At 38.8% G+C, this 27,293-nt stretch overlaps 1 protein-coding gene across 5 annotated transcripts in view; it reads right to left on the reverse strand.

The window, feature by feature from the left end:
* LOC140195486 (rho GTPase-activating protein 21-like) overlaps window positions 1-27,293 on the reverse strand; it is a 348,737-nt gene that overhangs the window by 30,954 nt on the left and 290,490 nt on the right. For all 5 annotated transcript variants that reach the window (XM_072253856.1, XM_072253852.1, XM_072253850.1 and 2 more), the window contains 4 exons: window positions 20,948-21,073; window positions 4,696-4,992; window positions 941-1,005; window positions 477-613 (listed from right to left, as the gene is read on the reverse strand). In XM_072253856.1, the coding sequence (XP_072109957.1) occupies window positions 477-613; window positions 941-1,005; window positions 4,696-4,992; window positions 20,948-21,073 (625 nt within the window). The remainder of the gene's footprint in view (window positions 1-476; window positions 614-940; window positions 1,006-4,695; window positions 4,993-20,947; window positions 21,074-27,293) is intronic.

Genomic DNA, 27,293 nt, shown 5'->3' on the forward strand with positions numbered 1-27,293 from the left:
ATTGATTTGAAGAAAAATATATATTCACATCTTCATGTGTAATCTCACATATTATATACTAAACTAACTTTGGCTTAAATCCATATTCTAGCTTGTCCAATTCCCATATGAAACTCTGCTACGGCTCCAGAAACCGTATTGTATCTCTACCCACTTCTATGTCTTAAAGGTACCTAACGTCCTTCAGTTATGATCTATTGCACAGGCTGCATTTAAAATGCTCCTTTCCAGACAGCTGTGCCTTCAGTTGCCTTGGAGAGCAGAGTCCCACACAATAGCTCCTCTCTGTACGCGGGGCTTAAGTATGCCAAAAAAAAATTGTTAAAGTTATTTAGTTAACTGGATAAACAAATAAATTTCTACTTATTTAAATAATTAGACTTTAATACCATTTAAATGAAGTTAACAATTAAAAATAAATTGTATGATTGAAAGAGAAAAAAATTTGAGATGATTAGTTATACAATGATACATACTTATAAGTCTTCTTTCCAGCTCTTGCTTTGGAGAATGTGGGCTCTTTGGATCAGTTTTGGATCCCAAGAAGGTCTGTCTAATACTGAGAGTCTGCCGTGGTGTTTTAGGAGATGGTTCTGATTTACTGCCAGAAGTACTGAAAAAGAAAATCCAGTAAGATATTTCAAAGGAATTATTTGCACATGTACTGTAAACTAATAATTTTCTTTAAATGGAGATTTACAGTAACTTTTGTGTTTTATTATTATCCATTCATTTACTTAGGCACGGACACAAATAATGCACAAGGCCTTATTCAATCTTGCATATCCAGTGACAGAGAAGGTAATGTTTTTGAACCCAAATGTCCTGCACAGTCTGGTGATAGCTTAATTTTGTGATAAATTAAATTGTAAATCAAAAGTGGGTTTAAGTTCAAAATCATAGTTCATGAAAACTAGACTAGTAAAACAAACCTACTTACTTCATCATGGTACTGTATTCTTTAATCTTCCGACTAATTAAATCTCTACTTGTAACTCCTGTGTCCTACAAGACAAACATATTATTTCTTCTTGTATGGATATACACAAAATGCTATAAACAAATACACAATAGATCATAATATTAAGAAGATCTTCTTTATTAATAACCCATTCTCTGTAAGAAGAGGTGAAAATAATAAATGCTGATTATACAGTTCTTAATCCAATTTGCATCTCCTCAATAAATAAAGACGCTGTGTCAACATGTAGCAAGGCCGAGGCAAACACATAACAATTCTTAGGTAGCACAATGAAATAAGGTACTTTGAACCACCACATTTCAGATGCTTGAAACGATTACTATCTGAATATTGATATCTTGCTGTTTTATTGTCACTAGGGTGTAAATACTGGAACTTTTTCTCAATCAGCACTGCAGTGGTTCAAAGTGTTAGTCAACTACTATCTCTGGCAATTATGAATGGGCAATAAATGCAGATCTTTCCAGCAACCACCCAGTTTTGAGAAATTAATCAATAAAATTTCTCATGGAAATAAAGCTTTGTGAAAACTGCATCTGCTAGGAAAAAATGTGATGGCAACTGTTTCTAACATTCATAAAATACTATGGATTGTGAACTGACTGATTCAATGTTTAAGTTACACATGCTATCTTTATTACGTAATTTTCCTTTTCACACATTTTGTTTTGCTTTTAGTCTTTTTTTCTTAATCTTCTTGTGTCTGACTTAATCCTGAATTTCCCTACTTATTCACACTCCTTGCAGTAGTCAGAGGATCACACCTGCTTCAAAAGGGTGACAATCATACCAGTGCCCCAGAAGAGTAGGGTGAGCTGCCTCAATGACTATTGTCTAGTAGCAGTCACATCTACTGTGATGAAGTGCTTTGCGAGATTGGTCATGGCTAGAATCAACTCCTCCCTAGGCGAGGATTTGCTTATTGCCACAGTAGGTCTACAGTGGATGTAATCTCTCTGGCTCTCCATTTGGTCTTGGATCACCTGGACAATAGTAATACCTACATCAGAATAATGTTTGTTGATTACAACTCAGCATTCAACACAATCGTACCCTCAATTCTAATCAACAAGCTCCAAATAACTGGATCCTAGATTTCCTCACCGGGAGACCACAGAATGTGCGGATCAGAAATAACATCTCCTCCTCGCTGACGATCAACACTGCTACACCTCAAAGATGTGTGCTTAGCCCACGGCGTACTCTCTGTAGTCCCACGATGTGTGGCTAGGCACAGCTCAAACACCATCTATAAATTTGCTGACAACACCACTATTGCTGGCAGAATTTAAGATGGTGATGAGCAAGCATGCAGAAGTGAGACAGATTTTCTGGCTGGAACATGCTGCAGCAGCAACCTTGCACTCAATGTCAGTATGACCAAGGAATTAATTGTTGACATCAGGAAGGGGCAGTTGAGGGAACACAAACTAGTCCTCTCTGAGGGATCAGAAATGGAAAGGGTGAGCAGTCTCAAGTTCCTGGGTGTCAATGTCTCTGAGGATCTATCTGATGCAATTACAAAGAAGACACAACAGCAGCTATGTTTCATTAGCAGTTTGAGGAGAATTAGTATGTCACCAAAGACACCTGCAAATTCCTATAGATGTACCATGGAGAGGATTCTAGCTGGTTACATCACTGTCTGGTATGGAGGGGCGACTGCACGGTATCAGACAAAGCTGCAGAAATTTGTAAATTCAGCCAGCTCCATCATAGGCACTAGACACCCTGCATCTCCCCCCCACCCCACCCCCCCAGCATCCATCACTGAGGGCCCACATCACCCAGGACGTGCCCTCTTCTCTTTGCAACCATCAAGTAGGTTGTACTAGATATATAGTAATTTATAGTTTTTATTATTATGCCACCAAACAACAAATTTCACAACATGTATGCTGTTCATATTAAACCTGATTCAGATTCCGATGCCCATATATCTACACGTTTGTCATAGCCTTAAAGAACTCGAGTAAATTCTTCAAATTGGTTTGGTTGCAGAGTAATCTTTCTCTAATGGTGGAGATTGCTTTAAGGTCCTTAAATATTGTATTTATTGTTATTGAGATATTTTCATTTGAAAATAACTCCCCAAGAATCTTTGTCATTTTTTGATTTCTTATTTATTTCCCAGTCTTGCCCTCTAATGGACTGATGTTTACATTAGTTGCTCACTCTATCAGTTAAAGCTCTGTATGTATATTATTTACTAGTTTGCACTCATACACTATCTTCCCTCTTTTTATAATCTTTAACCACTGTACACTAAGTGCCCTGCTTATTACTACTCAACTTAGCACTGACTATTTCTTAGTACCCCATTCACAAACCTAAACATTGATTTCTTCAACCATTGGAGCACTGCAGCTGTCATGTGTGGTTTATATAAAATGCATTACAATTACTTGCCTAGGTTAATTAAAACATATCTTCCAAACTTATGGCCTCTACAACCAAGCAGTCCAATGGCAGCAAGTGCATGAAAAAATCATTACTGTAAAGCAAACTAAATACCTACATGTACTGGAAATCTGAAATAAAAACAAAAAATATTGGCTTTTGTGTTTTCTCACTTTACTAGTTCTGATGCAGCTTCTCAACCAGAAACATTAATTCTATTTCTCCTTCGCTTTCAAAACACACAACATCCTGTTATGGTGTACACAGAACAAGAACAGGCCCTTAGGTCCATAATATCTATGCCAACAAGATGCCAAATTAAACAAATCCCTTCTACATGCATATGAATTATCTCCCCACATGCTCATGTGCCTATCTAAAAGCCTCTTTAACAGCACTACTAATTCCCTATTAAAAAGGCTTGCACTGTACATCATTTTTAAACTTTCACTGTCTCACCTTGAAGCTATGCCCTCTAGTATTTGCCATTTCTAGCCTGAGAAAAACATTCTGATCATCCACTGTATCTGTGCCTCTCATAACTTTATATACCCATATCAGCTCTCCCCTCGGTCTCCAACTCTCCAGAGAAAATAATCTACGTTTGTCCAACCTTGCCTCATAGTTAATACCCGGTAATCCAGGCAGCATCCTGGTAAATCTCTTCTGCACCCCCTCTAAAGCCTCCACGCCCTCCCTGAGTGGACTGACCAGAACTGCAGATAATACTCCAAGCGCAGGCCTAACCAAAGTTTTATACAGCTGCAATACAGTATCCATCCTTCAATGTTATTGAGTCCAAATACTGGAACAACTCCTCAATGGAAGGACCTTCAACCTAAGTTTTTGGAGTTGAACAGAAGGAGAAAAAGAAGGTATTTTCTCATGATAACTTGTTGCAATTCACCTTCTGATGCATTTCCTATAACTTGTGGTTGAAAATATTTGCAATGGGCAAGCTGCAACAAATTTCAGTCCCACCTTTTAAAAAAAAAATCAGGGACTTTTTTTTTTAAATATAGGGTATTACAGACATTTTTCCAGTTATCCTCACATTCAAAAAAAATCATGAACTCAATGATAAAATTTGTTGGACAATTAAAATTTATGTTTAAAGGTAGGTCCTTAATTCTTAATATTGCATTCTAATACTTTATTGAACTTGCTTTAGCTACATAATAAAAACTACTAAGTTCTAAAAGACCGATATAACAGTATATTTATGAGTTAAGAGAGCCAGATGTGAAAGGGGTAACAATAGTCTTGATAATCTGTTTCCCTTTTTCTGCAGGCAGATAACAAAATACACTTACTTCATCATCCAAATTGCTGTTTTCTTGTATGGTCTTAATCCATGCCAACATATCCTCCCGATCCTCAGCCTGAAAGAGGTATTCACACTCAGAAGTGGTTAGTCGAAACACATGCTTACGCTTGGTTTCACTATATGAGATATCGATCAAGCAGGCTTTGATGCTGATTGGTTGTTCTTCTTCAGTTTGACAAGTTGCATGAGTTGCCTTTTCCTTTTTATCTTTGTACAAAAATAGAGAATGGCCACGAAGAACCACATACATTTGCTTCCATGGACGAATGCTGCCACCAACACGCTGTAACGTTAAAAAGTATCAATCAGAAAATGATTACATTGAACAATTTTAGTGATTTATTTCTCAAGAAAATTATACAGAATTATAAAAGAAAACTGTTATACAGAAGAAATTCTTCCTGTAGTTCAGGATATTTAATTATAGAGTACAGAGGTTTCTGAATACTCAGGAAATCAAGGGATAAGGTAAGAGCGAAGGAAATGACATCAAGGAACATATCAGTCACGGCCTTAATAAATGGTGGAAAAGGTTTTAACGGCCACATACCTACACCCATTCACATTTCTTACATTTTTAAATCCAAACTCCTCAACTGTGATAGCAAAATTTGAACCACTGCCTCCAGATCTTAGATGATAATTCTGAGATTTCGATTAAGGACAATAAATATTGTGAAAGAACTGCAAGACACTGATTACAAGTTGTGGAATTTTGTTCATTGATTGTAACTGGACCCTAGATGAAAAAATCAGAACATGCTGGAAATGCATTAATACTTTTTAAAAATATATCGCTGAGACCCTCAGACTTGGGTCTCAACTACATATATGATAACTGATCTGACTGCAACCTGAATTTTGCATTCTAGTCTACCTAATTCATCATAGATGACAACTAGTCTATATACTCCCACATGAGAAAGCAGCCTCTTCACAACGAGTAATCTTATTTTTTAAAAATATATTATCATGTACTGCATTTACCTGCTGCTGCTAAGTTAACAAATTTCATGACACATGCCTGTGATAATAAACCCGATTCTGATTCTAAGATCTACCAAGTTGCCTCTCTTCTAAGTTTCAGTAAATATTTTATTATTTTAAATTTCAAAACTGATAATTTTATAAGTTTCCATATTATACATACTTCATTAACCAGATCCTTGACCACCCAGTTAACCTAACTGCAGCTTTCATAGCCTCTTTACATCTTCTTCACAACTACCATCTTTAGTTATCTGACTGCAACCTGAAATTTGCATTCCAGTCTACCTACTTCATCATAGATGACATCTAGTCTACATACTCCCACATAAGAAAGCAGTATCTTCACAACCAATATCCTTATTTATTTGCCATCTCCAATTTCAGCAACCATAAAGCACCATGTAAAAGTATTCAGCCCCAATCCTCACATAAACGAGTTCTACAACCAGGGATTTTACTTGTGAATTATGTTCATTTTTCACAGCTCCTAAAACAGGGAAAATTAGCATGAAAAACTAAAACTCCGAGAACTGATATGCCAGTAGTTCGAAAGTATTCATCCCCCTTTTCTCAGTACTTAGTTGAACCAACACTCAGACCTATTACAGTCAGTAGTCTTTTCGGATAAGTCTCTATCAGCTTTGCACAACTTGATGAAGCAAATTTGCCCATTCCTCTTTGCAAAATTGCTCAAGCTGTGTCAGGTTAGTTGGTGAATGGCGGTGGACAGCAATCTTGAGGTCTTGCCAGAGATGTTCGTCTGGGCTAAAGTCATGACTCTGACTGGGCCACTTAAGGACATCAATTTTCCGCATTTGCAGATACCCAATGATTGCTCTGGCAGTGGGGATGGTGTTACCTGGCTGATATACTTAGTGTTGAGGCCAAGAAGTTCTACTTTAGTCTCATCCAACCACAAGATCTTTTTCCACATCTAAGTGATGCTCTGCAACCTTTTTACAGCCAAGGAGATGCTTTTTTTTAAATAAAAAAAGACAGGACTTCTTCCTTGCCACTCTTCCATAAATACCCATTTGTGCAAGGCCTCAGATATAATGGAGCCATGAACTTCACCTTCAGTGGCAGCCACTGACTTCAGTAGCTCGCTCAGTGTGACTGTTGGCATCACTGCTTGTACCCATTCTTCTCCAGTGACTAAGATTAAAGGGGTGGACTGACCTAGGCAACGGAGCTGTGGTTTCATAATTTTTCCACTTTTTCCACGATGGATGGCACTGAACTCTAAGGTACGTTCAGTGCCTTTGAGATGGTCTTGTGCTTCTGTATTATCATTTCCATGACTTGACTTGAATGTTTTTTTGTCTTGATCCGTTGAAGATCTACCAGACTGCTGGACCTTACTGAGAGAGGGGGTACGTATTCTTATGAATTCATTGAAAACCGGTAATCTTCCAATTTTCTACATCAATAAATTGGGTGAGTTCGTATGATAAACAGTATATGGCAGTTGAGTAAAGTTAGCTTAGTAATTACAAAAGGGATGAATAGTTTTTCAGCTCCAAAATTTTGGTTTTTAATTTTTAGTAATTATTGACCGGTTTTGGAATTTTTCTTTTGATATGACATGGTGCACAATGTTTTGCAGATTAGCTCAAAAAATCCTACTTCAATCTATTTTAAATTTAGAAAATGAGACAGTAAAATTTGAAGATAGTTGTGGTGGCTGAATACATTTTCAAGGCGCTGTATACCTTTTGTTACATTTTCAGAAAAATGAATGAACTGAATGAATGGGTTTGTAAACTCGGCAAATGTTCATACATAACACTTCTAGTATTCCATTGGTGGAAGCGGCGGTAATACTAGACAGGGAAAATGTCACAGTAGTGCTCAGACAGGACAGACTGGAGAGCTCATTTACTGAGGCTTAATGGGTAGAACTGAAGAAATGTACAAGCTCATTAACTCGATTGTATTATAGACCACCCAACAGTCCATGGGTTAGAGGAGCAGGGCTGGATGTGACAAGAGTTTGTCAAAAGTGTTCGTAAAAGTTTCCTTAAGCAGTACGTAGAAGTCCGAACATAAGGGAGTACAATATTAGATCTCCTGTTAGGGAATGAGACAGGCCAAGTGACAGAAGTATGTGTAGGGGAGCACTTTGCATCTAGTGATCATAATATCATTAGTTTCAAGGTAGTTGTGGAAAAGGATAGGTCTGGTTCTTGGGGTGAGATTCTAAATTGGAGAAAGGCCACTTTTAATGGTATCAGAAAGGATCTGGTAAGTGGGTTGTTTACTGGAAAAGGTGTACTTGGTAAGTGCGGGGCTTTCAAAAGTGAAATTTTTAGAGTATAGAGTTTGTTTGTTCCTGTCGAAATAAAAGGCATCACACACACAGATTTAGGGAATCTTGTTTTTCGAGAGATACTGAGGCCCTGGTTAAGAAAAAGGAGGTGCCTAGCAGGTATAGGCAGGCAGCAATAAATGAGGTACTTGAGGAGCATAAGAAATTGAAGAGAAAGCTTAAGGATCAGGAGGGCTAAAAGAAGATGAGGATGCTCTAGCAGACAAGGTGAAGAACAATCCCAAGTGCTATTCCAGATATATTAAGAACAAAAGGATTTTTAGATTAAAGTCTATCACGAGCCTTGTGGCCCATCAGGCCGGTGCTTATGCCGGTTTCCAAGAACAAAAGGATAGCAAGGTATAAATTGGTCCTCTGGAAGATCAGAGGGGAAATCTATGCATGGAGCAAAAAAAGAGGGAGATTTAAATACATTTTTTGCATCCACTTACTCAGGAAATGGACACATACTCTATGGATGTGAGGCAATCAGCAGCAAGGTCATGGATCCTATATAGATTACAGAGGAGGGGGAGATGTTTGCTGTCTTGAGGCAAATTAAGGTGGATAAATCTCCAAGGCCTGACAATGTGTTCCTTTGAACCCTGTGGCAGGCTAGTGCAGAAATCGCAAGGGCCATAGCAGAGATATTTTAAACATCCTTAGCTACGGGTGAGGTGCTGGAGGAAGGGAGGATAACTAATGTTGTTCTGGTGTTTAAGAAAGACTCTAAGAGTAAGCCAGGAAATTATAGGCCAGTGAGTCTGACATCAGGAGTGGGAAAGTTATGGAAGGTATTCTAAGAGACTGGATATATAAGTATTTGGATGGACAGGGACTGATTAGGGATAGACAACACGGCTTTGTGTCAAGCCAATCTTATAGAGCTTTTCAAGGAATTTATCAAAAGTTGAAGGCGGCAAGACAATGGATGCTGTCTACATGAACTTCAGCAAGGACTTTGACAAGATCATACAGTGTCAATAAAAAGTATTCCACCTTGGAAAATTTCTTTTTATATTGTTTTACAACATTGAATCACAGTGGATTTAATTTGATCAATGGCAAAAAAACTCTTTTGTGTCAAAGTGAAAACAGATCTCTACAAAGTGAACTAAATTAATTACAAATGCAAAACACAAAATAATTGATCGCTTAAGTACTCACCCCCCCCCCCACTCCTTAATATGACATCACTGGTGCAACCAATTGGTTTTAGAAGTCACATAGTTAGTTAAATAGAGATCACCTGTGTGCAGTGTTTCAATTGATTGTAGTAAAACTACACCTGTACCTGGAAGGTCCAACTGCTGATGAGTCAGTATCCTGGCAAAAACTACACCATGAAGACAAAAGAACACGACATGCAACTCCATGGAAAGGTTATTGAAAAACACAAGTCAGGAGATAGATACAAGAAAATTTGCAAGTCACTTAATATCTCTTGGAGTCCAGTTTAGTCAATAATCAAGAAATGGAAAGAAAATGGCACAGCTGTAAATCTGCCTAGAGCAAGCCATCCTGAAAAACTGAATGGCCGTGCAAGAAGGGGACTAGTGAGGGAGGCCAGCAAAAGACCTATGACAACTCCAGAAAGCTTGCAAGCTTCAAAGATTGAAATGGAAGAGACTGCGCACACAACAACTGTTGCTCGGTTGCTTCATCAGTCGTAGCTTTATGGGAGAGTGGCAAAGAGAAAGCCACTATTGGAAAAAAAACACGTGAAATCTCAGCTAGATTGCCAGAAGGCATGTGGGAAACTTTGAAGTCAGCTGGAAGAGGGTTCTATGGTCTGATGAAACCAAAATTGAGCTTTTTGATCATCAGACTAAATGCCATGTTTGGTATAAGCCAAACACTGCACATCAAAAACACACCATCCTGACTGTGAAGCATGGTGGCGGCTGCATTATGCCGTGGGGATACTTCAGTGCAGCAGGCCCTGGAAGGCCTATGAAAGTAGAGGGAAAAATGAATGCAGCAAAGTACAGGGAAATCCTGGAGGAAAAACTGATGCAGTCTGCAAGAAAACTGTGACTTGGGAGATTTGTTTTCCAGCATGGCAATGACTCCAAGCATAAAACCAAAACTACACAGGAATGGCTTAAAAACAACAATGTTAACATCCTGGAGTGGCCAGCTCAGAGTCCAGACCTTAATTCAATTGAGAATTTGTGGCTGAACTTGAAAAGGGCTGATTGGGAAGACATTGCAGTGTCCAGTTGTGCATCTACTGAATACTGACTTGAAGGGGGTGAATGAATACTTATGGAATGAATTACTTTGCATTTTATATTTGTAATTAATTTAGATCACTTTGTAGAGATCTGTTTTCACTTTGACAGGAAAGAGTCTTTTTCTGTTGAGCAGTGTCAAAAAGCCAAATTAAATCCACTGTGATTCAATGTTGTAAAACAATAAAACATGATAACTTCCAAGAGGGGTGAATGCTTTTCATGAGTACTGTATATGGGAATTTATTCAAGAAGGTCCAGTTACTTGGCATTCAAGATGAGTTCGTAAATTGGATTAGACAGTGGCTTTGTAGGAAAATCCATAGAGTGGTAGTAGATGTTTGGCCTCTCTGACTGGAGGCCCGTGGAGGCCCAGTGGCCTCCTGTCTTCTCCTATCATTTTGGATCTCCCCCTCCCCCTCTCAAATCTCTTAGTAGCGCTTTCATCAGTTAGTCCTGACGAAGGGTTTCGGCCCGAAACGTCGACTGTACCTCTTCCTAGAGATGCTGCCTGGCCTGGTGCATTCACCAGCAACTTTTATGTGTGTTGCTTGAAATTCCAGCATCTGCATATTTCCTCGTGCCTGTGATTAGTGGTGTGCCATAGTGATCAATGCTGGCTCGTTGTTGTTTCTCATCTTTATCAACAATTTGGATGATAATGTGGTAAATTGGATTAGCAAATTTGCAGTTAACTCTAAGATTGGAGGTGTTATGGATAGCGAGCCACACCATCAAATCTTGCAGTGAGATCTGGAACAGCTGGGAAAGTGGGCTGAAAAATGGCAGATGGAATTTAATGCAGAAAAGTGTGAGGTACTGCACTTCGGGAGGACCAACCAGGGCAGGTGTTATACAGTGAGGCACTCGGCACTGGGCACTGTCAAGAGCAATAGAACGGAGGGATCTGTGAATACAGATCCATAATTTCTAAAAGTGTTGTCACAAGTAGACAGTGTTGTGAAGAAAGCTTTTAACACATTGGCTGTCATAAATCAATGTATGGAATAAATGAGTTGCAATGTTATGTTGAAATTGTATAAGACATTGGTATAATCTAATTTGGAGTATTGTGTGCAATTTTGGTCACCTACCTACAGGAAAAATGTACCCAAGATTGAAAGAGTGCAGATAAAATTTACGAGGTTGTTGCCAGGTCTTGAGTAGGTTAGGACTTAATTCCCCAGAACGTGGAAGACTGAGGTGAGATTTGATAGTTGTACAGAAAAATATGAGCTGTATAGCTGGGGTAAATGCAAGCAAGCGTTTTTCCTCTGAGGTTGGGGGAGACTACAAATGGGTTAAGGGTGAAAGGTGAAATATTTAAGGGGAACATGAGAGTGAACTTCTTCACTCAGAGGATGGAAGAACATGTTAGCATGAGTGGTAGATATAGATTTGATTTCAACATGCAAAAGAAATTTGGGTATGTACATGGACTGGAAGGGTATAGAGTGCTATGGTCTGGGTGCAGGTCAATGGGACTAGGCAGGTTAATGGTTTGGTATAGACTAGATGGGTGAAAGGGTTTGTTTCTGTGCTTTAGTGTTGTCTGACACTATGACAGCATTTCATGAAAGAATAACCAAGCCACATTTTGAATCTACAAATCCCATTTCCAGAAAAGTTGGGATATTTTCCAAAATGCAATAAAAACAAAAATCTGTGATATGCTAATTCACGTGAACTTTTATTTAACTGACAGAAGTACAAAGAAAATATTTTCAATAGTTTTATTGCCCAACTTAATTGTATTTTGTAAACATACACAAATTTAGAATTTGATGGCTGCAACACACTCAACAAAAGTTGGGACAGAGGCATATTTACCATTGTGTTACATCACCTTTCCTTTTAATAACACTTTTTAATCGTTTTGGAACTGAGGATACTAATTGTAGTAGATTTGCAATTGGAAATTTTGTCCATTCTTGCTTGATATAAAACTTCAGCTGCTCAACAGTCCTTAATCTCCATTATCTGATTCTCCTCTTCATAATGCGCCATACATTTTCAATAGGAGGTAGATCTGGACTGGCAGCAGGCCAGTCAAGCACACGCACTGTGTCTACAAAGCCACGCTGTTGTAGCCCGTGCAGAATGTGGTCTGGCATTGTCCTGCTGAAATAAGCATGGACATCCCGGGAAGAGACATCGCCTTGATGGCAACATGTGTCTCTCTAAAATCCTAATATACGCCTCAGAGTCAATGGTACCTTCACATACACACAACTCACCCATGCCGTGGGCACTGATGCATCCCCATACCATCACAGATGCAGGCTTTTGCACCTTTCGCTGATAACAATCTGGATGGTCGTTTTCATCTTTGGCATGAAGAACTCAACACCCGTTTTTTCCAAAAACTAGCTGAAATGTGGACTCATCTGACCACAGCACACGGTTCCACAGTCTTTCGGTCCATCTGAGATGAGCTCGGGCCCAGAGAACTCGCCGGCGTTTCTGCATAGAGCTGATGTATGGCTTCCTCCATGTGTAATACAGTTTCAAGTTTTCATTTCTGGATGCAGTGGCGGACTGTGTTGAGTGACAATGGTTTTCCGAAGTACTCCCAATCTTGCGTTGAGAAATGTTCCTTTTGAACTGACTAACAATTCTCTCATAAATTTTGGCACAAAAGGGTGAGCCACGACCCATCTTTGCTTGCAAAGACTGAGCCTTTGATGGACACTACTTTTATACCCAGTCATGATACCTCACCTGCTACCAATTAGCCTGCTTAATGTGGAGTCTTCCAAACTGGTGTTACCTGAATATTCTGTGCACTTTTCAATCTTATTTTAACTCTGTCCCAACTTTTGTTGAGTGTGTTGTAGCTATCACATTCTAAATTTGTGTATATTTACAAAATACAATTAAGTTGGTCAGTAAAGCTATTGAAAATCTTTTCTTTGCACTTGTGTCAGTTAAATAAAGGTTCACGTGAATTAACATATCACAGATTTTTGTTTTTATTGCATTTTGGAAAATATCCCAACTTTTCTGGAAATGGGGTTTGTAAGTCACATAAGCAGATATTATGGTAGAGCAGCACAGATATGGAATGCACATGGAAGAGAATTCCAGAACCTAGGGTCTTGTCAGCTGATGGCAAAGTGATTAAATTTGCAAACTGCCAAGCAAATGGAATTGGTGAAATATATAGCTTTGACATATATCTTGCATCTAAAGAAAACAAAGATCCAAGTGAGAGTTTAAATATTACCACAAGGCTGCAATCACTCTGGTTTAAATCCAGTTAATTGCCATGAAAGAAGGCTAAAACTACTGTCCAATGAAACAAACACACTGGCTTTTATCTTCTCAATGTTAGGAAGCATTGAAAATGAGAACTGCATTCAGTGTTAGATATAGCATCCATAAAGCAGTTTGCATCCAGCTCTCTAGAGACAGGAAAGCAGAAACTAAGAATCAAGATTGAGAAATCAACTCACAACAGAAGCATCTGAACAGGTGCTACTTATCACCTCCAAATTCCTAACAGCCAAATAAGGAGAAACAAGAGAGACTACAGAAATAACATAATTCTGGTTTCTCCCCCTTTCAGCCTCGATTAGGATCTTGGCTCAGAACATCAACTGTTTATTCCTCGTGATAGATTCTGCCCAACCTGCCGAGTTCCTCCAGCAAATTGTGTGTGTTACAGAAATATCTTTATGAATGAAAACTTATCCACTTGACTTTTAACACAACCACAATTTCAGTAGAATGGAAGATTGGAAGAATAATCCAAAGAGAAAATGATAACTAACATGATTATATGACAGCTGATTGGCGAGGTCATTGGGATTTTGTTGTTTACTTGAAAATACTTTGACATAAAGGAGAATGGTAGGTTAGCTTTTATTACACGAGGATTTGAATACAGATATAAACATACCTCACTGCAATTGTTCAGGTCTTCAGGGACACTACAATTTGGAGTATTGTATGCAGTTTTAGTCTCTTATTTAAAAAGTATGTGTGTCATAAAGGAAGTGCTACAAAGATTTATCAGGCCCTACATGAGATGGTAAATTTGTTGTAGAAGGAGATTGAGTAGCCAAAGGTCATAGAGACTTACAATTCAAAAACTGACCCTTTGGCTCACTGAGTTCTCAATTTTTTTTACACTACTGCTGTTGTAACTCAGTGTATTTCCTCACACTGCCATCAACTGCTTCCATATTCTACTGCTCATCTGCACATTAGAGGGAACTTAAAGAGACCAATTAAATTTCAAACTTGCAAATTTTTGGGGTGTAATGGAAAAAAAGCTTTGAGAAATTCCATCTGGTCACAGGGACAATGGGTAAACTACATACAAAATCAAGACTGAATCAGGGTCACGAGAGCTGTAGCACTGTGCCTCCCTATAGATCTATATTCTCAAAATGCTGGAGAGACTCAGCAGGCCAGGTAGCATCTATGGGAAAATTATGAGACCCTTCACCAGTCCAGCCTGAATCATTGACTGTTCATTTTTTTTCCCGTGGATGGTGCCAGGCATGCTGAGTTCCTCCAGCATTTTGTGTGTGTTGCTTGGACTTCCAGCACCTGCAGATTTTCTTATCTTAGATCTATATTCTGTAGGGTTTAGAGGTGATCGCACTGAAACTTGCAACATTTTTACAGGGCTAAGCAGGATGGATGTAGGGAGGACATTTTATTCGGTTGTGTGTAGAACCAAGATTCACATTCCCAAGGAGTAAGCCATTTAGGACGAAGGTGCTCTCTTCTTGCTTGTGCCATCAGGAAGGAGGTACAGGAGCCTCAGGAAGAACACCATCAGGTTTATGAACAGTTATTACCTCTCAACTTTCATGCCCTGAACAAAAGGGGAAAACTTCACACAATTTCACTTCCCATCATTGAATTGTTCCCACAATCTACTAACTCACATTCAAGGACTCTTCATCTCATTGTTCTCCATGTTTATTGCTTGCTTGCTTACTTTTTGTATTTGCATAGTTTGTTGTCTTTTGCATACTGGTTGAATGCCCAAGTTGACGCAGTCTTTCACTGATACTATTACGTTTATTTTTCTATCATAGAGTTAGTGAGTATGCCCACAAGAAAATGAATCTCAAGGTTGGTGTACAGTGATATATTTGTACTTAGATAATAGATTTACTTTGAACTTTGAGATGAACAGAAATTCCTTCATCAACAGGGTTACACATCTGGAATTCTCTACCATGGAAGGCTATGTAGGCTCCATCACCGATCACACTTAAAGCTTAGTTCAGTTAGATTATTGGGTACTAGAGGGATCAAGGGATATGGCAGGCAGCAAAATGTGAGGTATGAAATGATTGAATTAAATGATGCAGACTTGTGGGGCTGTATGGCCTTCTATTGCTCCTATTTATTTAAGAAACAGACCATTTATACAAAGATGGAATTAAGTATTTAAGTTATATACCTATGCATAAACCCAATTTGTATGTTAGCAGTTTTCTATTTCCCTGCAATAGATATTTCTTGGGTTGGCATGGGAATGCTGAGCAACTTTGGGGCAATAAAAATACAAACGATTTGTATATGTTCTGGCTTGTGAACCACAAGAGGATTTACTATAAATGTTTGAAAAGACCAGAGTGATTGGCTGAGTAGTGAAATTATGCCATTATATAGAGCAAAGTGATGTATATTATCAAACCTACGAAATGGTGTTGGCTACAGTTATGTATTACAATTTGATTTGCCTTCAGAGGGATTTGAGAATGAATTCCTTAAATGGAGTTTCCTTTGAAAGATTCCCCCCCCCCCGCCCGCTCTTAAATTTACAAGAATGCTGGCTAACAGAGGTGCACAATGCATTGGATACATAGCTTCAAATATTGGGGAGGCTTTAAACTAGATTTACAGGGGGATGGGAACCAGAGAGTCAGAGCTGACAGTGTGGCTGGGGTGAAAATAAATGATGTTAGAAGTTCAAGCAAATCCGCTAATAGAAAGGTTGTGAGTGGTGGTAAAAGTCTTCTGAGGTGTATATATTTCAATGCTACGAGTATTACGGGGAAGGCAGATGAGTTGAGGGTGTGGATTGACAGGTGGAATTATGACGTTATAGCAATTAGTGAAACTTGGTTACAGGAAGGGCAAGACTGGCAGCTTAATATTCCAGGGTTCCGATGTTTCAGATGTGATCGAGGCAGAGGAATGAAAGGTGGGGGAGTAGCATTGCTTGTTAGGGAAAATATTACAGCAGTGCTCAGGCAGGACAGATTATAGGGCTTGTCTACTGAGTCCTTATGGGTGGAGCTGAGAAACAGGAAAGGTATGGCCACATTAGTGGGATTGTATTACAAACCACCCAATAGTCAAAGAGAATTAGAAGAGCAAATCTGCAGAGAGATAGCAGGCAACTGCAGGAAACATAAAGTTGTAGAGGTAGAGGATTTTAATTTTCTATATATTAATTGGGACTCCCATACTGTTAGGTGTCTAGATGGTTTAGAGTTTGTAAAATGTGTTCAGGAAAGTTTTCTAAATCAATATACAGAGGGACCAACTAGAGGGGATGCAATATTGGATCTCCTGTTAGGAAACGAGTTAGGACAAGTGACGGAAGTCTGTGTAGGGGAGCACTTTAGTTCCAGTGATCATAACACCATTAGTTTCAACTTGATCATGGACAAGGATAGATCTGGTCCTAGGGTTGAGGTTCTGAACTGGAAGAAGGCCAAATTTGAAGAAATGAGAAAGGATCTAAAAAGCGTGGATTGGGACAGGTTGTTCTCTGGCAAAGATGTGATCGGTAGGTGGGAAGCCTTCAAAGGAGAAATTTTGAGAGTGCAGAGTTTGTATGTTCCTGTCAGGATTCAAGGCAAAGTGAATAGAAATAAGGAACCTTGGTTCTCAAGGGATATTGCAACTCTGATAAAGAAGAAGAGGGAGTTGTATGAGATGTATAGGAAACAGGGAGTAAGTAAGGTGCCTGAGGAGTATAAGAAGTGCAAGAAACTACTTAAGAAAGAAATCAGGAGGGCTAAAAGAAGACATGAGGTTGCCTTGGCAGTCAAAGTGAAGGATAATCCAAAGAGCTTTTACAGGTATATTAAGAGCAAAAGGATTGTAAGGGATAAAATTGGTCCTCTTGAAGATCAGAGTGGTCGGCTATGTGCGGAACCAAAGGAAATGAGGGAGATCTTAGGTAGGTTTTTTGCGTCTGTATTTACTAAGGAAACTGGCATGAAGTCTATGGAGTTAACGGAAACAAGTAGTAAGATCATGGAAACTGTACAGATTGAAAAGGAGGAGGTGCTTGCTGTCTTGAGGAAAATTAAAGTGGATAAATCCCTGGGACCTGACAGAGTGTTCCCTCGGACCTTAAAGGAGACTAGTGTTGAAATTGCGGGGGCCCTGGCAGAAATATTTAAAATGTCGCTGTCTATGGGTGAAGTGCCGGAGGATTGGAGAGTGGCTCATGTTGTTCCGTTGTTTAAAAAAGGATTGAAAAGTAATCCGGGAAATTATAGGCCGGTGAGTTTAACGTCGGTAGTAGGTAAGTTATTGGAGGGAGTACTAAGAGACAGAATCTACAAACATTTGGATAGACAGGGACTTATTAGGGAGAGTCAACATGGCTTTGTGCGTGGTAGGTCATGTTTGACCAATCTATTGGAGTTTTTCGAGGAGGTTACCAGGAAAGTGGATGAAGGGAAGGCAGTGGATATTGTCTACATGGACTTCAGTAAGGCCTTTGACAAGGTCCCGCATGGGAGGTTAGTTAGGAAAATTCTGAAGCCACATAATAGGAATTGAAAAAAGCTAGGTATACATGGAGAGGTGGTAAATTGGATTAGACATTGGCTCGATGGAAGAAGCCAGAGAATGGTGGTAGAGAATTGCTTCTCTGAGTGGAGACCTGTGACTAGTGGTGTGCCACAGGGATCAGTGCTGGGTCCATTGTTATTTGTCATCTATATCAATGATCTGGATGATAATGTGGTAAATTGGATCAGCAAATTTGCTGATGATACAAAGATTGGAGGTGTAGTAGACAGTGAGGAGGGTTTTCAGAGCCTGCAGAGGGACTTGGACCAGCTGGAAAAATGGGCTGAAAAATGGCAGATGGAGTTTAATACAGACAAGTGTGAGGTATTGCACTTTGGAAGGACAAACCAAGGTAGAACATACAGGGTTAATGGTAAGGCACTGAGGAGTGCAGTAGAACAGAGGGATCTGGGAATACAGATACAAAATTCCCTAAAAGTGGCATCACAGGTAGATAGGGTCATAAAGAGAGCTTTTGGTACATTGGCCTTTATTAATCAAAGTATTGAGTGTAAGAGCTGGTATGTTATGATGAGGTTGTATAAGGCATTGGTGAGGCCGAATCTGGTGTATTGTGTTCAGTTTTGGTCACCAAATTACAGGAAGGATATAAATAAGGTTGAAAGAGTGCAGAGAAGGTTTACAAGGATGTTGCTGGGACTTGAGAAACTCAGTTACAGAGAAAGGTTGAATAGGTTAAGACTTTATTCCCTGGAGCGTAGAAGAATGAGGGGAGATTTGATAGAGGTATATAAAATTATGATGGGTATAGATAAGAGTGAATGCAAGCAAGCTTTTTCCACTGAGGCAAGGGGAGGAAAAAACCAGAGGACATGGGTTAAGGGTGAGGGGGGAAAAGTTTAAGGGGAACATTGGGGGGGGGCTTCTTCACACAGAGAGTGGTGGGAGTATGGAATGAGCTGCCAGACGAGGTGGTAAATGCGGGTTCTTTTTTAACATTTAAGAATAAACTGGACAGATACATGGATGGGAGGTGTATGAAGGGAACTACAGGGAATTAAACCTTGGAATAACCCCATCAGATTTATGGTAAATAGACATTTAATAATTAAAATTAAAGTTGTTTCTGAAAAATTAAAATGCTGATGCCTCCAAATAAACTTTGGACCGAACTTCCATTGAAGCCACATAATAGGAATTGAAAAAAAGTAACAGTTAATAATAATGTTAAAAATAGGAAGAGAAATGCATAATACATTAACCCAAGAAAGTTTCTTTAGCATATTATTTCATGTGACTTAGATAGACATAGCAAATAAAGCAAAAGTGGCTTTTGATTATTTACAGCTTAAATAGAGGATTCCTTTCAATATATAAACAGTTCAGCATAATTTGAAAAAGCCGGGATGCTATTCTAAATAGTTTTTCTCAGTAGTTACTCCAAATATTTAAAAATGAATAGAATTAAGAAATTCATTCATTTGGATACTTTTAAGAAGTTAATACAGCCAAGTTTAATGAATAGACTTTACGTGTTTGTTAACCAGTCCCTCACTCACTCAGCGATCCAAGGGTGGGGGCTGTCACATGAAGAGAGATCAGCAGACTGGACCTGTGCACTCTAGGGTATACAAAAATACCACTGAATCATATTTTAGAAAATTAACAGTTCTTGCGAAAGTTGATGTTTCCCTGACAGGTGTGTCTAGAACCAGGTGTCTAGCATGTGGTGTAGCAGGAAGAATGATGGCCTGACAATGTCAACAACCCGAGTTTAATCCTGACTGCTGGTGCAGTCTGTGTGAACCTTGCGTTTCCTCCAGTTTCCTCCTTCATCTCAAAAACGTCCTGGTAGTCAGTAAATAAGTTGCACTTAGAATGCAGATGAGTAGTAGAAACTTGGAGAGTTGAAGGGAATGCAAGGAGAACAAAATGAGTTAGGGTAGGATTTTTGCAAAAATGACCTTCAGACACAGTAGCAGAATTAGGCCACACAGCCAATGGAGCCTGCTACACCATGGGAGATTTATTTTCCCCTCTCAACACCATTTTCCAGTCTTTTTCTCCACAACCTTTGACAACTTTATTCATCAAGAAACAAACAACCTCTGCTTTAAATGTACCTAATGAGTTGGACTTCAAAATTGGTCATTAATTCCATACATTCGACATACTCTGGCTAAATAAAATCCTCCTAATCTCTGTTCTAAAGGAACATCCTTTGATTCTGAGGCTGTGCTCCCTGGGCCTATATTCTATTACTAGCAACATCCTCTCCATATATACTCCATCCAGGCCTTTCAATATTCAGCAGATATCCCATCATCCTTCTAAATTCTGGTGAGCAGACGCCCAGAGCCATCAAATGTTACTCATATATCATCAACCCGTTCATCCCTGGGATCATTCTAATAAACTTCCTCTGGACACTCTCCAGTGCCACCACACCCTTAATTAGGTGTAGGGCTTAAAACTGCTCACAATATTCCAAATGTGGTCACAGCAATGCTTTACAAAGTCTCAGTATTACATACTTACTTTTATATTCCAGTCCATACTTACTTATATATTCCAGTCCTCTTGAAATGAATGCTAACATTGTATTTGCTTTCCTTACTAACTGAATCTGCAAGTCCACCTTTAGGAATCTTACACCTGGATCCCCAAGATCCTCTGCACCTTCAATTTCTGATTTTCTCCCCATTAAGAAAATAGTCTTTCCCTTTATTTGTTCTACCAATGTGCATGATCACTCACTTCCCTATGCTGTATTCCACCTGCTCATTCTCCCAACCTGTCCAAGTCCTTCAGCAGACTCCCTGCTATAAACGTATCAATGTTCAGTTCTGTGGTATGAAAGGATTCCTCAGGTTATCCATAAACTGGACATTTTCTGTTTTTTATACCAAATTTTAAACACACTTTCATAAATTAAACTTGACACATCCATTAAAATACATTACCTTTCCTTTTTCTGTAAGAATCTGACGAAATTGCAGCCATCCTTCCTTTGAAGCATCACTAAAGCTATCTGATGAGGAGTCTCTTCTTGGGCTCATATCATCTGAAAATTTCAGGCTGTCTGAAGTCTAAAGTAATGGGTAGAAATAGAGTGCAAATAACCCACAATATTAATAAACAGAAAGAGTTCAACTGACTTTTTACCATAATTATTACTCCAGTTATGCTGCAACTTTATGGAGCAACACAATAATGCTACATTATGATAACAAATTCATTTTTAAATTCAAATTAGACATGTTCTCAGAACATGAACCTTCAGGTTCAGAAAATCCACAATGAAGCACCACCCACTGGAAAATATGAAAGCAATATACAGAGACCAGTAATAATTTGACTAAATTAATATTGTGCAGACTGCTTAGGGTTGGCATTGTGCTACCTGCTTACAATGAGCCACTGTTTTCAGAGTGCATAAGCTCTAATGTGATACAGAACTTTGTTTTCACTTTCTGAGGGACCTTTGTTCTGGCAAACACCAGAGATACCATGCTAATTTATTTACACACATGCTTATAAAAATTCTTTTCAGGGGACAAAACTGAAAGCCCAGCTTTCTTTACAACTGACTTTATATGACTAAAGTGGTTAAACTACTCTTCTAACTTGTAGATAATCCAGTCAGAGAAGTGGCCATACTGGATCTTATATTATGGAGTAGGCCTGGCCAAGTTATCAAAGTTGCAGCTGGAGAGCATTTTGGGAACAATGGTTATGATTCTGTAAGTTTTAGGATGCTTATGGATAAGGAGAAAAGTGGACTTCGTGGAAAAATGCTAAACTGGACAAAGGCTAATTATGTCAGGATCTAAGGAGAATGCATTGACATAAGCTGGTACTGGCTAAGTCTGCATCTGACATGTGGGAGTCAGTTAAAGGCTAGCTGGTCAGAATTCAGGCCCAACATGTTCCTTTAAGAAAGACAGGATGGCAAAGTTCAGGAAACTTGGATGACAAGAGATGTTGCAAATTTAGTCAAAAAGGAATTAAAGAAAAGCAGATGGGGTTTATGAGAAACTTATGAGACATTTGAGTCACACACAAATTGTTTATAAGTAGAATGCTACACAGATTGGAAGGTTGGTTAAGAAAGTGTATAGTATGCTTGCTTTTATTAGTTGAAGTACTGAGTTCACAAGTCAGGAAGTTATGTTGCAGCTTTATAAAACTCTAGCTTGGCCACATCTGGAGTTTTGTATATAGTTCTGGTTGCCATATTATAGGCGGATGTAGAGGGCTTGGAGAAGGTGCAGACGAGGTATACCAGGACGTTACCTAGATCAGAGGGCATGCGCTATAACGAAAAGTTGGATAACCTTGGGTTGTTTTCTCTGGAGTGGCAGAGGCTGAGGGGAGAACTGATAGAGATTTATAAGATTATGAGAGGTAAAGATAGAGTAGACAGACAATGCAGCGGATTCCAGTTAATTGGGATACATCAGGAACAGTACATTTTGGACAAATTAAATGGCTGTACAAGTTAGCTGAAGTTTCATGGAAATAGACAACAACAAAGTATAAAAAAGCCAAATTACGATTTAACTGGTTAACAAACTATGCATTTAAATGAAATACAGAATAAATTAGAATACTTCAACAGTACTACAGTACTATAAAACTGCATTATAACCTAATAGTTATTGACGGAGGAATTCATTCAGTATACGCTGACATATTCTTTTGATTGATTGTAAATGGACAAAATCAGAGCAGACAGTGGACTGCTTTCAAAAAGAGGTTTTGAAAATTGCATCCTACAAATCTTCAATTTAATTATAACATTCAGGATGATTGTCGATACCTTAAAGTTCTTTGTAGTTGAAGTACTGAAATCTTTTCATTTTCACTCCTGGCCGTTTCTGGCATCTCTAAGCCTGAATGCTTTAAACCGCAATGAGCAAAACAGTTCTGAATTGTTTCACTGTTTATTACTCACCAACTATCAGTGACAAAAATCACTCGGTTTTGAACACAAACATGCAAGTGACACTATTTAAAAACTATTCACTCCAAACATGGTGTAGTATCTAATGTGCATGCGGCTGACGCTGGTTAGAAAATGTTTGGCAATAGCCTCCTGCCCCAGTTAAGACAATAAAATCTATGGGAGCAGAGTTAGGCCATTTGGACCATCAAGTCTGCTCTGCCATTTCATCATGGCTGATACAGTTTTCCTCTCAACCCCAATCTGCTGCCTTCTCCTCTTATCCCTTCATGTCCTGACCAATCCATAATTGATCAACTCTGCTTTAAATATACACAGCTGCCTATGGCAAAGAATTCCACAGATTCACCACTCTCTGGCTAAAGAAATTCCTTATCTCCATTCCAAAAGGACGCCCCTCTTTTCAGCAACAGTGTCCCCTGGTCTTAGACTCTGCCAACACAGGAAACATACACTCCACATCCATTGTATTCAGGCCTTATTCACCATTCAATAGGTTTCAATGAGGTCAACCCTCATTCTTCTGAATTCCAGCAAATACAGGCCCAGAGCCATCAGATCTTCAAATGACAAGCCATTCAATCCTGGAATCATTTTTGTGAACCTTCTTTGAACCTTCTCCAGTTTCAGCACATCCTTTCTAAGATAAGAGGCCCAAAACCGCTCACAATATTCCAAGTGATGGCTCATCAGTGTTTTATAAAGTCCTTGCTTTTATATTCTAGTCCTCTTGAAATGGATGTTAATATCACATTGGCTTTCCTCATCACAGACTCAATCTGCAAATTAACCCTTTAGGGAATCCTGCGCAAGGCCCAATTCCCTTTGCACCTCATTTTTTTGTATTTTCTCTCCATTTAGAAAACAGTCAACTCTTTCATTTCTTCTACCAAAGTGCATGACCATGTATTCCTCGACAAGTGTATATTCCATCTGCCCATTCTCCTAATATGTCTAAGTCCTTCTGTAGCCTCTCTACTTTTCAAAACTACCTGCCCCTTCACTTATCTTCATATTGTCTGCAAACTTTGCAACAATGCCATCAATTCTATCAACCAAATCATTAACATATAACGTAAAAAGAATCAGTTTCAACACAGGCCCCTGTGGAACATCACTAGTCACTGGCAGCCAGCCAACCAGAAAAGGCTCCCTTTATTCCCATCCTTTACTTCCTGCCAATCAGCCACTACTTTATCCATGCTAGAATCTTTAAGCAGCATAGTGTACCAAATAAACAAAGGGAATCCTGACTATTATCTTGATTTGTTTTTGTTCTTTAAGAGTTGTTCCAAATAAGCAACTGCCATAACTGATGGCCCAATTAACCAGAATCTTCTGTATCGTTTTTCCAAAGTTTAAAATATCTAATACCAGAGGGCATGCATTTAAGGTGGGGCGGGGGGGGGGTGTAATTTCAAAGGAGATGTGAGGGGTAAGTTTTTTTTTTGCCCCCAGAGAGTGGCAAGTGCCTGGAATGTCTGTCTGGGGTGGTGATTGAGGCAGAATCATTAGACTTTGAAGAGACACTTAGACAGATACATGAACGTGAGGAAATGGAAGGATATTGGCATTGTGTAGGAAGAAGCAATTAGTGTAGCTAGCCATTTGATTACTAATTTAATTGGTTCGGCACAACATTGTGGACTGAAGGGCCCGTTGCTGTTCTGTACTATCCTATGTTCCATGTAAATATAAATGAAACAGGAGAGAACTTAAATAGGAAACAGGGTCATGAAATGCCCTCAGCAAGTAGCATTAAAAGAAAATCCCAAGACATTTTATACATAACTGAAAAACAAGAAGGTAACTACAAAGATAGTAGGATCACGGACCTATTAGAGCCCGAGGAATTAGGCAAGGTACTCAATAAGTACCATTGATGTTCACAAAGGAAAAGTATATGAAGGACTGTGAGATCAGGGAGGGCTATGCTGATGTTCTAGAGGTCCTGGGTCTCAAGAAGAGTGTTAAGATTATAATGGGATCTGTCCCAGATTACTCAGAGAAAAGAAAGAGGAGGTTGCTCAAGCCTTGAAAGTGATTTTTGTATCCTCTTTCCTGACAGATAAAGTCCCAAAAGTCATTATTGTTCCATTGTTTAAGAAGGGCAGCAGAGACAAATAAGCAAATAAGCACACTGTTCAGCACAGCCTTGTGGGCTGAAGGGCCTGTATTGTGCTGTAGGTTTTCTATAGGCCAACGGGCTTTACATCAGTGCTGGATAAATTACGAGAGAAGATGCTACTAGCTTAGATCTACTCTACTGGAAAAGCAGAGACTTATTAGGGATAGTCAGCATGGCTTTATGTAGTAAAGACATGTCTTACAAGATAGCAACACACACAAAATGCTGGTGGAATGCAGCAGGCCAGGCAGCATCTATAAGAAGAAGTACAGTCGACGTTTCGGGCCAAGACCCTTTGTCAGGACTAACTGAAAGAAGAGATAGTAAGAGATTTGAAAGTGGGAGGAGAAGAGGGAGATCCGAAATGATAGGAGAAGACTTCCTCGTGTTTGCGTCTTAGAAGATAGATTTTTTTTTTTGAAAGGATGATGAAGATAACTGATGAGGCACGCAATGTACATTGTGTACATGGACACAGTAAAACTTCTGACAAAGTTCCTCATGACCGAGAACATTAAGATCAATAGGATCTATAGAGACTTGGTAGGCTGGATTCAAAATAGGCTTAGTCATAAAAAACCAGAGGATAGCTGTGGGGAGGGTCTAACTCTGACAGCAGGTCTGTGACAGGAATCAGTGCTGGAACCTCTTATTTATATATAAAATATATACATACACAAATGCAGATGAACCAATAAGCAAGTTTACAGACAACACAAAGGTGCAGGAGTTGTGAATAATGAGGGAAGTTATCAAAGGATACAGCAGAATATAGGCATTTGGAAATCTAGGCTGAGAAATGGCAGATGGAGTTTTATCCACATAGGTGTGAGGTGTTGCACTTTGGGAGGTCAAACATTCAAAAAAAGCATACAATAAATGGCAGTACCCTTAGCAGCACAGATAGACAGAGGAACCTTGTGTGTCAGTCCCAAGAGATTTACCAGACACTTTTTTTTTTAATTTTATTTTTATTTGGATAAGGAATTCACAAATATCATGTACTTTTTTCACACATATAACCTTTTCCATTTTTTTATATGTATAAAACTACAATTATTTATACATTCTTAAGTACACATTGAGATGATATAAAAGGAAAATAAACATTTAAATAGATAATTATGTACTGTGGTAAATCTAACCTATTAGGCTAAGTAATGGAATTAGTTGTTAAGAAAAATGGTAATAATAGTTTCCATATAACCCTTCTAGACCATTTCCACTGGTCCAAAATGCTGTATATAAGCCTATGTATCAACCATTGTAGGTGCTTATATCCTAGTTTGTTCATGCTTGCTCCTGCCCGCAGACATAATTATCCAATCCCTATGTACTTATTTACTTAATTTTTTCATTTTTTTATCCCTTTCCCAAATCTTTCCCTTTACTTGTGTTAATTCTCTATTTTCCAAAAGAAAACAAAAAAAACAAACATTTAGACTAGGGGTGCTTACGTTAGCAATATTACTGTGTTGATGAGAAGAGCAGTATAAAACATTAGGAGAGTCATCTAAAGTCTGCTCGCATTGGGGTTATATATTCAATCCATTTATTCCAGATTTGATAAAATTTTTCTTTTTGAGTTCTCAGGGAGTAAGTCAACTTTTCCATTTTAAATATTTCCAAGATAATTTCGTACCAATCTTCTAATGTAGGTGGTATTGGATTTAGCCATTTTCTAGTGATTGATTTCTTACTTGCTGCTAAGAGGGCCTGCAGCAACTTTATATCTTCCTTCTGTTCAAGAAACAATACATGCCCCAAATAGAGCGTCTCAAAGTTCAGAGGTATCTGGGACCTAAGTACCTTAACTAATGTTCTATGAATACCTTCCCAAAATAGACTTAATTTAGGGCAATCCCAAAAAACATGAAAATGATTTGCCTTGGAGCCGCACCTTCTCCAACACATCACATTTGTATCTTTATATTTTTCCTGATATGGGGTCTTGAAGTATCTTATAATGTTTTTCCAACAATGTTCTCTCCAAGTCAAAGAATTAGTCGAGGACCATTGAAAGCTGCAGATTTTCTCCCAAGCCTCCTCTGAAAGTACCAACCCCGCTTCTTTCTCCCACTTCTCTTTAATATACAGTGTATTTACATTTTTAGCATGGGAGAATGCATTATATAATCGAGAAACTGATTTACTAGGTATTGAACTGCAAGCCGAATTCAGAATCTTGAAAAATTCTAATTCTACTGTTGATAGG

Source organism: Mobula birostris, chromosome 3 (assembly GCF_030028105.1).
Source record: "Mobula birostris isolate sMobBir1 chromosome 3, sMobBir1.hap1, whole genome shotgun sequence".
Lineage (NCBI taxonomy): Eukaryota > Metazoa > Chordata > Chondrichthyes > Myliobatiformes > Myliobatidae > Mobula > Mobula birostris.